This window comes from Austrofundulus limnaeus, unplaced genomic scaffold (genome assembly GCF_001266775.1).
Source record: "Austrofundulus limnaeus strain Quisiro unplaced genomic scaffold, Austrofundulus_limnaeus-1.0 Scaffold460, whole genome shotgun sequence".
Classification (NCBI taxonomy): domain Eukaryota; kingdom Metazoa; phylum Chordata; class Actinopteri; order Cyprinodontiformes; family Rivulidae; genus Austrofundulus; species Austrofundulus limnaeus.
The window spans coordinates 299,257-309,905 of record NW_013952862.1 but is presented as its reverse complement, the minus strand read 5'-3'; the positions used below and the strand labels follow the sequence as shown (position 1 = coordinate 309,905).

General features: G+C 39.0%; 1 protein-coding gene across 1 annotated transcript in view; it reads left to right on the top strand.

The window, feature by feature from the left end:
* numb (NUMB endocytic adaptor protein) overlaps window positions 1–10,649 on the top strand; it is a gene marked incomplete at its 5' end in the record, with an annotated part of 46,874 nt that overhangs the window by 6,193 nt on the left and 30,032 nt on the right. Inside the window, 1 exon segment of the mRNA XM_014025181.1 lies at window positions 770–844. Within this exon segment, the coding sequence (XP_013880635.1) occupies window positions 770–844 (75 nt within the window).

Genomic DNA, 10,649 nt, shown 5'->3' with positions numbered 1-10,649 from the left:
GTGTGTGTGTGTGTGTGTGTGTGTGTGTGTGTGTGTGTGGAAAGGGTAAGGACTTCCTTTTGGGTCCAGCATGAACAATAGGATGTGAGAAGGTCAGGACTGTGAGTGCAGTGACACATCATGATGCTCCTCTGAGGAGGACAGAGGTGTATTWGGACTGGTTGGCACATTTCATTTGTATTCAGTTGCAGTTAAATCCAGATTTATGGTTTTATTTTCGTTGTAATCAGAAAAGCAAAAATAGGCCTAAAACGTGAATGTAGCTGCAGACAATAATTCTTTTGATTCTTCACATGTTCACCTTAATTAATGTGTAAAAAAACACAGTTATCAGTAAGAACCATTTCATTTTATTTGAAGGGACTTGCTTCTGTCATAATGTTAAATAATATTATATTAACAATTTTTTTATTATATTAACAATTTTCACACATTCTCCTACGATGTGACCAATGCTGTAAGTGTCCTTGGGTGTCCTGAAAGGCGCTTTTCAAATAAAATTATTATTATTATTATTATTATTATTATTATTATTATGTAGTGTAATAAATCTGAGAAGGACGTAGTTTTCTACTTATTGTGTAGTAAACTACAGCTTGTGCCAGAAAGATTACTCATTCACCACAAACTTACAAAAGTCATTATACCGGCYTTTGACAGGTTATTTTCTTTTGCTTTAATTGTTCAACTTTAGCTGTAATAAGGAGAAAAAACGTTTGTGAAATGTTAAATTTCTTTCTTTTTCTGTGTTCCTCTGTTTCTTCTGCAGTACTTGGGCCATGTAGAAGTGGAGGAATCCAGAGGCATGCACATCTGTGAGGATGCAGTGAAGCGCCTTAAGACGGTAGGTCTCCAAACAAACAAACAAACAAACAAACAAATATTTGTACCTCCAAGAAAGAGGGCCCTCACATCAGTTAATCCCTGTCTCCCGTATCATCACACATTTGACTATTTTAAAAACATCTCATTCATCTAATTTATCTCTATGGTGTTAGGATACTATCCAAAATAATTGTATGTGTAGAGTCTAAATTTGTACATTTAAGTAAAAAAAAGTGCATAAATTTCATATTTGTATTTGTATGCATGTAAAATCAGATGTGTTATCTGTKAGAATACAAGTTTCAACTTTGCAACAATGCAAGTACAATGACAAATTTACAAGTACAATTCTTCTACTATCTACTCGAGGAGCTGTGAAAATAACGGACAGTCATGGTACACTGAAAAGATGGATAAAACATCATTCTGCACATGCGTGAAAAAGACCACTTGTGCAGCAAACAGCAACAGTAAACACTCTGCAAACTGGGGAAAACATCTTGCAAGAAATGAAACTGCAAAGAAAAGAAACGATGCTTTCATAAAACCTACTGCATGTTAGAAAAATGATGCAAGTTCAAAAGCACATGACGGAACCAGACCAGTAGGGGGACAGGACCACCTTCTATGGGAGCAGACAAACTCTGTAAACACAACAATCTGCTGAATGAAAAAGCATTCGGAGGCTTTGATATATCTTTATTATATATGTATTAGTGATATATATACAGTATGTCAATGTAAGGAGGCTAGAGTCAAATCATTTCCATGAACATATCAGAGAAGGATTGAAAACAAAGGAGATAGTGGATTTATGATGAGATATGGTATAGGGCTGGGTTAAAAAATCAATTTAATCGATCTAGATCGATTCTAGTTCAAATTTGGGAAGATCGATTCACAAGTCATAAGATTGATTTTCCCCCCCACGGGTGTTGTGTGCGACGAAGCTGCACGTTTCCGTGTTGTGTGTCACTCCTGGCTTGCCGTAGGTTTACAGCCAGTTGACGGTCAGTGCTAATGTTTGCTCCCRACAACAAGTTGTCTGGAGCAAAACAAAAGAAACAAAGGAACCACTAACATTACAACWCTTTCTCTTGCAATTCATTTATAGTTTAAACCCTTTGAAACTTGAGACAGTTTTGTTTCAAGATTAAACTCCAATTTACAAGTTTGCCCTTTATGTTTATAATTTCACCAAGTTAGAATTATTTTCTACTATTTTCAGAATTAGTTCCTTTGAGAATGTCTTCTACTGTATATCAAAGTAAATGTGTTACTGCTTGATATCCTTAACTAATTTAGAAATCGATCAAACTGAATCCTGAATCGTCCTGAATCATTGTGRATCGAATCRATTWGGGAAATTTGAATGGATMCACAGCCCTAATATTGTATATTATTTAATTCTTTAAGTCTTGCCTGGTTTCATTACGTTTTTATCTTTTATTCCATCTCTTAATCAGTATCCTGCTTTTCTGTTACAGTCATTCTTTGAGCATTTGTCATTTGATTTTTCTATATTCTCCTACTGTTCTTTCACACTTGTTGCATATTTTTATATATATTTTTAAGCAACTTCTCTTTAACTTATGATACTGTTAACACTACTCTGTGGCCAAGACAGTAAATCATCCTGAAGACTGGAGCCAGGTGGAGAACAAACCTTCAGATGGTTGAAGTACAGGTGGAGACGTCTTCATGACCTGCAGAACATCAGGACTGATGCTGGAGCTTTCTGATACATGTGTACATTAAAGTATCAGAAATACTCAGAAACACCACGACAGGCCAGAGCAGGGGGATGAAAATGAATCAATGAAAATATTCATTTCATTTTRTTGTGACCGTTGAAAGAAATATTGTTAGTAAAAATTATTGTTGATTAATACAAAAGTATTTATGTCACATTGTAGTAATAATGTAGTAGCAGTACATTATATTATGTGAAAGAGTTGAGTTATTATTTGTGATAATGCTTATGATTCATTAAACAATAGTTTAACAGTTTTATTTTCATTGTTTCATCTACCACTTAGAGCTAGGTGGTATGACCCAAATTTTATATCACGGTGGTTTCACAGTATTTGATGGTATTTTTTTCCTTCACAGCTCAGCTGATAATAAAATGTATAAACTTTGCTTATTGACTTTTTCCTTTTACTGTACCTCTGTATCACTGTTTCCCTCCTCTTGTACGTCTTTACTTCTTTGCACACGAATCAACTCTGCTACACTACAAAACTACTTCCCTCTGGGCTTTTCACAATAAAAGCACGCTAGAGTCTCCATGCATTAATGTCTCCATTATAATGTAGCGCGTTAAATCTAACCGTGCACGTCACTGAAGAGTTGTTTACTGTTCAGCGATGGTGAAAAYGGGATGTTTTTTTTACGTCAGACCATATAAGTGGCTGAACCACACCACCCGCTACCAGTTGTTCCAACAATAATGTTAGCATGCTAATGCGGTTAGCAGTGCTGCAAGGAAATGTGTCCCCAGGGAAACAATTCWCTGGCGGCGTGACGAAACGTTCCACACGTGTTCAGGCTTTTTACACCAGTATTCAGAAAAGTCATATCATAACAAAAATAAAAACCAGTTTTCAGTACAAAGCGGTATACCGCCCAGCACTACTACCACTCACAGCTCATAGTTACGCAAAAACAAAAATGTACAGTACAGTACAACGTGACATGTATGAACATTAGTGTGTTGACACTGAACTTATTCACAGTTTACCTTTGATTTATGGTGATTCTAATGAAAATCAATGTCTGTAGTTTTGACAAAGCTTTAAAAATATAGCCAACAATGTCTTAAAATCAAACCAACATAGGCACAGAAAGCTTTTTAAACTCGCTGTGAACACAAATTAGGCTTTTGTTCTTTTCAAGCTGTTCTGAATAAACTTCGACTGAACACGAAACATGAGGCTGTTTTTTTATTTTCTCCTCGTGTCGTCTTGCTAACGCTAACACCATGCTAAGCTATATTTTCAACATAGAAAGTGTTTAAACACATCCTCTTAAAAATACTGAAAATTGCTACGTGTGCTCAATGTGAAATAAATAATACAAATTTCTRTTAAAAGTAAAAAAGAGTTTAACTTGCAGTTGTCTGGGGATTTGATGGTGGTTGACTTGAGTTCCTTTGCTGGCATGGTCTGAGCACTTCTGTTATTTGTTTTTGAAATTTGATATTTTTCTAATATGCACTCGGTTTTATGAATGCATCAGTTTAACTTTGCATGTTTTTTTCTTACATTTGTTTTTTTCCGTTTGCAGAGCATTTACTGTTTGCTGCACATTTTCACCTGTCGGCCACAGTAAAATGGTCTTTTTCACGCATGCAGAAGGACGTTTGATCGATCTTTTCAGTGTTTCATGAATGTTGTCTGTTATTTTTGACAGCTCCTCAGAGTGGAAGAATTGTACTTGCAAATGTGTGATTCGTACTTGTATTGTTGCAAAGTTGTAACTTTGTAACTTGTATTTGTAACTTCTAAACTTGTATTCTCACAGATAACATATTTGATTTTATATAAATACTGGGGGTGTAAGAAAATATCGATACACTGAAATATCGCGATATTTCATTTCCCGATACTGTATCGATATTCTAAAGCCCTGTATCGATTTTTTTATTAAGGTTTAAATGTCAACCTTCTTGCCAATCGTTCATTTTTATGTTGTAGTTCAGCCTCTGACCACTAGTTGGCAGCAGAGAGCCAGACATTTGGCTCCTCTACCTCTTGAGCGCCAGAGACTAAGGGTAGCTTTAGCATTGTAAGTAAACATTAGCTTTTCTTTTTTTTCAGTAAGAGGTTTTTATTTAATAGAATTTTTGGACAAAAAATCGCAATATATCACAATATATTGCCTTGCTTACAGTATCGCAATATATCGGGATATATCGTATCGTGACCCCTCTGTTATGATATGTATCGTATCGCCAAATTCTTGCCAATACACAGCCCTAATAAATACAAATACAAATCTGAAATTTATGCTTGTTTATTGTGCAAATCTTAAATTTAAGAACATTTATTGACTTAATTGTACAAATTTAGACTCTTGCACAATGCACATACAATGTTTTTTGATAATTACTCTACCTCACAATAACCGTGTTTCCATCAAGGCTTTTTGATGCGCATTTAGAAGTGTCGCATTAAAAATGTGGAAAAAAAATCGGATGGAAACAGCAAAATTAGAAAAAAAAAATCCTCAATTAGCTAAAGTTTTTATGCACACTTGAGGTGGTTTTTGGATGATTCACAAAGTAGTTAATGCGCAAAACGCGAGATGGAAACACGTTTGCCGAATAAATTCTGACATAGCGCATATTTACCTCACGTGACGTTCAGCTGTTTCTGTTTTCCTGCCTCGTCCCGGATGTTATCATAAACTCGCAAAAACATGGCTTTATTTCCCTACGTCTCCTGGCAGCGTTAAACTTAGCCTGTACTAGCTGAATAGATAGAATAATTACAACTTGCCCAATAGCAAGGCATTCATGAAAAAATCGCTCCATTGTCCCGAGATGATTTGCTTCTGCTTGTTAGCAAGTTTCACTTCCTGTTTACTACCGCAAAGCTTGTCGCCGATGTCTGACRTAATCACGTGTTGTGTAGCCTCATCTGACGTAATCACATGTTGTGTAGCGTAGCCTCGTCTGACGTAATCACGCGTTGCGTAGCCTCGTTTATTTGCATCAAACAGTCAAGAGGGAAACTAGATGGAAACAGTCTAGATTCGAAATTTTATTTATTTAATTTTTTGCAAATTTTGAAATTTTCGATTAAAAATTCACTCTACAACTGGATGGAAACACGATTACTTTCTTGCAGATCACCCTTATCTGTCAGTTTACATTTTATACTTTCTTAGTGTTGTTATTCCACTTAAGACTCTTGTTCTTAGATGGTCAGTGGTTTCTGATTGTTGGCTCTCGTAAACAAGGGTCTCCACCCAAATCTCCCTCATTCTCAATGTACTTTGTCTCAGTCAGAGCGAAAAGGTCTGCATGCACTTCCTGCTCCTGTAGATTTCACTGGAGTTGCGCAAAAGGAACAAATTCCATTTGAGGAGCAGAAGGAGTGTAGGCAGAAAGTGATTACTTTTCCATGTCATCGGTTGTATGCTCAAAGCCACACCCAGGTCATAAACTCCTGTGAGTAGAAGAGGCTGGATCCAAGTCGGCAGGTCTGTCTCTGAATAGTCTCAGTTTATACAGGAGATTAAGCACAGATCTAAATCTGATTTCTGTGCCATCAAAGCTGTTGAATCTCATGCTTCTTACATTTTCTGTCAGGTTTCAGTTTCACTTAGAGCTCATAGAAAATTCACACCCAGTTTCCCTCTATCAGTACCTACTTCATTTATCTTTTAACAAGTCCAGTGACTTACCAAAGATCACTTTGAGTTTAGAGAATACGTTGTTACTGTGATTATAAAGAGTATGTAAAGACTAAAATGCATTAATTCCATTCAAATCAACTCGAACTTACACAGTCCAACTGTAAGTGGWGCTCATTTTCCCTCACTTCCTTAAAGCTGACGTGAGGACAAGATGCAGAAACATTTTCCTCTCTACTTCTTTGTAAGTATTCAGTAGACAGTTGTGCACAAAAGGGCTATTTAACACACCAAATACAGGATAAATCCTCCTAACACACACAATGTTTTCTCAACATTTATACAAAAAGGCCGCCCCTCCATCCCAATGGAACCGCCCACCCCTCCATACCAATCCCAACAGAACCACCCTACCCTCCATCCCAATCGCAACAGAACCACCCTACCCTACCCTCCATCCCAATCCCAACAGAACCACCCTACCCTCCATCCCAATCGCAACAGAACCACCCTACCCTACCCTCCATCCCAATCCCAACAGAACCACTCTACCCTCCATCCCAATACCAACAGAACCACCCTACCCTACCCTCCATCCCAATCGCAACAGAACCACCCTACCCTCCATCCTAATCGCAACAGAACCACCCTACCCTCCATCCCAATGGCAACAGAACCACCCTACCCTCCATCCCAATCCCAACAGAACCACCCTACCCTACCCTCCATCCTAATCGCAACAGAACCACCCTACCCTCCATCCCATTACCAACAGAACCACCCTACCCTCCATCCCATTACCAACAGAACCACCCTACCCTCCATCCCATTACCAACAGAACCACCCTACCCTCCATCCCAATCCCAATGGAACTGCCCACCCCTCCATCCCAATCCCAACAGAACCACCCTACCCTACCCTCCATCCTGATCGCAACAGAACCACCCTACCCTCCATCCCAATCCCAATGGAACCGCCCACCCCTCCATCCCAATCCCAACGGAACCACCCTACCCTCCATTGCCCATTTTACAGATAACGCTGCACCTGCTCAATGTCAGTATTTCATTATGAATTGTAGTCCACTGTAGATCTATTCATGCCTACATCTGGTTTGTTGAAACACTGTTAAGAAGATGCTGAAAAGAAAATATTTTTTATAATAGCTGCACAGGATTCCAGCATTGAAGTGTATGTAAAATGGTAAATGGACTGTACTTATAAAGTGCCTTTCTATCCATCCAGGACACTCAAAGCACTTTACACTTACAGACATTCACCCATGCACATACACATTCACACACTGATGATGGCAAACTACAATTGTAGCCACAGCTGCCCTGGGGCACACTGACAGAGGCGAGGCTGCCATACACAGGCTCCACCGAACCCTCTGACCATCAGTGGGCAAGGCGGGTGAAGTGTCTTGCCCAAGGACACAGCAGCATGTGGGCATGGCGGGGAGTCAAACCTGTGACTTGCGGGTCCCAAAGCTGGCTGCTCTACCACTACACCACAGCCGCCCAGTGTATATTAGTATAAGCCAGGGATGGGCAATCCTGGTCCACAGCCCTGCAGGTTTTACTTCTCTACTTCAACACAAATGATTTGAATGAATGGGTGATTATCAGGCTTCTGCAGGTCTTGGAGGAGGTAATTCCATGACTGAATCAGGTGTGTAAAAGTAGGAAACAACTAAAACATGCAGGGCTGCGGCCCTCAAAGACCAGGATTATCCACCCCTGGTCTAATCAGTCTTCATATGTTTTAGCTGTGCTCTGCGGTCATTCCAACGTCTGATACAATGCAAGTTTAGATGGTAAAATGATAAATGCCCTGAACCTATAGAGTGATTTATCAAGACCCTACGGACTCCAAAGCACTTTACATTTATACTCATTCACCCATTCACATACACATTCACACACTGTTGTAAGCTACACTGTAGCCTCAGCTGCCCTGGGACACAGAGATGAGGCTGTCATTCACCTCAGAGGAATGATTTGCTGTTATTAGGTAGGGGTGTAATGATACATCGATCTATGGTTCATGATTCCGTTATATCAAGGCAAAATGAAAATATTGATTTATATCATCAACATGTGCAGTGTGAATCAATATCATATGCCTATTATATTGATCACAGACGTGAATTGAATTGAATCGAAATCATATCCTGACAGACTTTGTGATATCAAGAAATATTGAATCGAGAAATATTGAATTGTCATCCAAACATATCAATGTAAAAAAGCTGTTATTAGGATAGATTCAGGTTGACAAGGGCAAAATATTTGTGGGGTTGGACTCGCTCCCAGCAGTCAGTAACATCAACATGGTTATTTATTAATTCACAAAAAGCACATACTTTATGGAAAACCTAGGATCCTTGAAGTCTTTGGACAATTTCAGCCAAAGCAATAGTGCCTGGGTGAATGACATTACCAACTAAAATCTTATCTCAGGCAGGATAAGTAAACAGTGTTGTTTCATACATGAATGTAACCATAATATTTGATTTTAGATGTAATACCACTTTGCTCTTTATTTCTAGTCTCCAAATTAGCATGATTGTAAGTTTAAACTGATAGGAACATTTATACATGAATGGATGACAAACTTTCCTGAATTTAAAGAGGTCATTGAATCCCTGAATCACAAGTGTTTGAGTAGAGAAACAAGGAAAACTTGCAGGATAGTGGCCCTCGAGGTTCTGAGTTTGACACCTGGTATAAAGTCATTGAGAATGCTGTTTTTTATTTTATTTAATTTTTTCCCTCTGTCACAGTGGTGGGGCAGTACACAATGTAGGAAGTGTATCATCATATGGAAACTAGGTCATGTGTCAGCTTATGGTGGCCAAGGTAAAAAAAAAGTTGGTTGCTTCAGAATTGCTCCGCTGGTTTCAGATACATGTCCACTTATGAATAACAAATTAATAACTTATCTGTATTTGAACATGTAACCGCATAAATTATCTGTAGCATACCTGTAACTTATCAGCAGCACATAAGCTGAAAATTTTGAACATGTCCAAAATTATTGGCTGGTCATCATTCTGATAAGAAATTCAAAACTTAAACATAACTTATGTAACTTGCACTAACTTGTTGGACAAAATTAGCACAAGTTATCATAAGTTGTCTAAAACATCATAGTGTGACAGAGCCTTGAGATGGACTGATGCAAAGTGGAAAAGTGTCCAGTGGTCTGACAAGTCCACATTTTGTTTTTGGAAATCAAGGATGTGGTGTCCTCCATGCCAGAGAGGAAAAGACCTGTCTGGATTGTTATCAACACAAAATACAAAAGCCAGCATCTCTGAAGTTATGGTGGGGGGGGGGGGGGGTGGATTGTACGTCTGTGAAAGCACCATTAATGCTGAAAAGGACATACTGGTTTTAGTGCAGCTCATTTCATGCAATGTCTTTTTCAGGACCGTCTCTGCTTATTTCAGCAAGACAATGTCACATTCTGCACGTGTTACAATGTGGTTTGCAGTAAAGGAATTAGAGATCGACCGATACAGGTTTTTGAAGGCCGATACCGATTTTTTAAACATCAGTCTAACCGATACGTGGATAGGCATTTAAACCAGCTGACGTTAACTTTAGATCACAGTTTGAAATGTACATCGAAGAGAACCAGCATCACCACTGTGGTCCCAGTAAACGTGATGTGAGCAGTGTCTGGTTCACATGATGGTGGACGGCTGCGCTYGCTAAAACGTTCAGCGAGAAAAGACCGAAAGCTTTTTTATTTTAATCCAGCAGGGAGAACAATAGAGGTGTTTTTCTATGCCTCATGTGAGCAGCTCCAGCATTTTAAAAAGAAAAACAACACAGACGCTGATTAMAGTGCGGTGTGAAAGTGAAAGTAAAACATGTGGCAGCGCTCYCGTCTGGAAAAGAAACGTAAACACAGCTGTTCTCTCTTCCCTCATATTCCGACACAGAGGGTAGAAACAGTTAAATTAGACAGTTMAAACACATTTACAGTTCATAACTCACCCTTGTTGTTGTTAGCACTCTGTCTCACAACATTAGCTGCTGCGCTCTCCCCGGGGGAAGGGCCGGACACATGCGCTCGCGTGACCCAAAGAACAGATTGGCTGAACGAACAGTGTATCGGCCAATACTGATACAAGGAAAAAACGCAAATATCTGCCAAAAATATCGGCCGGCCGATGAAAGGTCGACCCCTAAAATGAATACAGTACTAGGCTGGCCTGCACTCTGGAATTGTCTCCTATTGAAAATGTGTGGTGCATTATGAAGCGCAAAATACGACAACAGAGATCCCGGACTGTTGAACAACTGAAGTTGTACATCAAGCAAGAATGGGAAAGAGTTCCACCTACAAAGCTTCAACATTTGGTGTCCTCTGTTACATTGCCTCTTGTTTTTTACTACATCATGTGTCAAACACAAGGCCTGCAGGTGACTCATGTGTGGCCCACCAG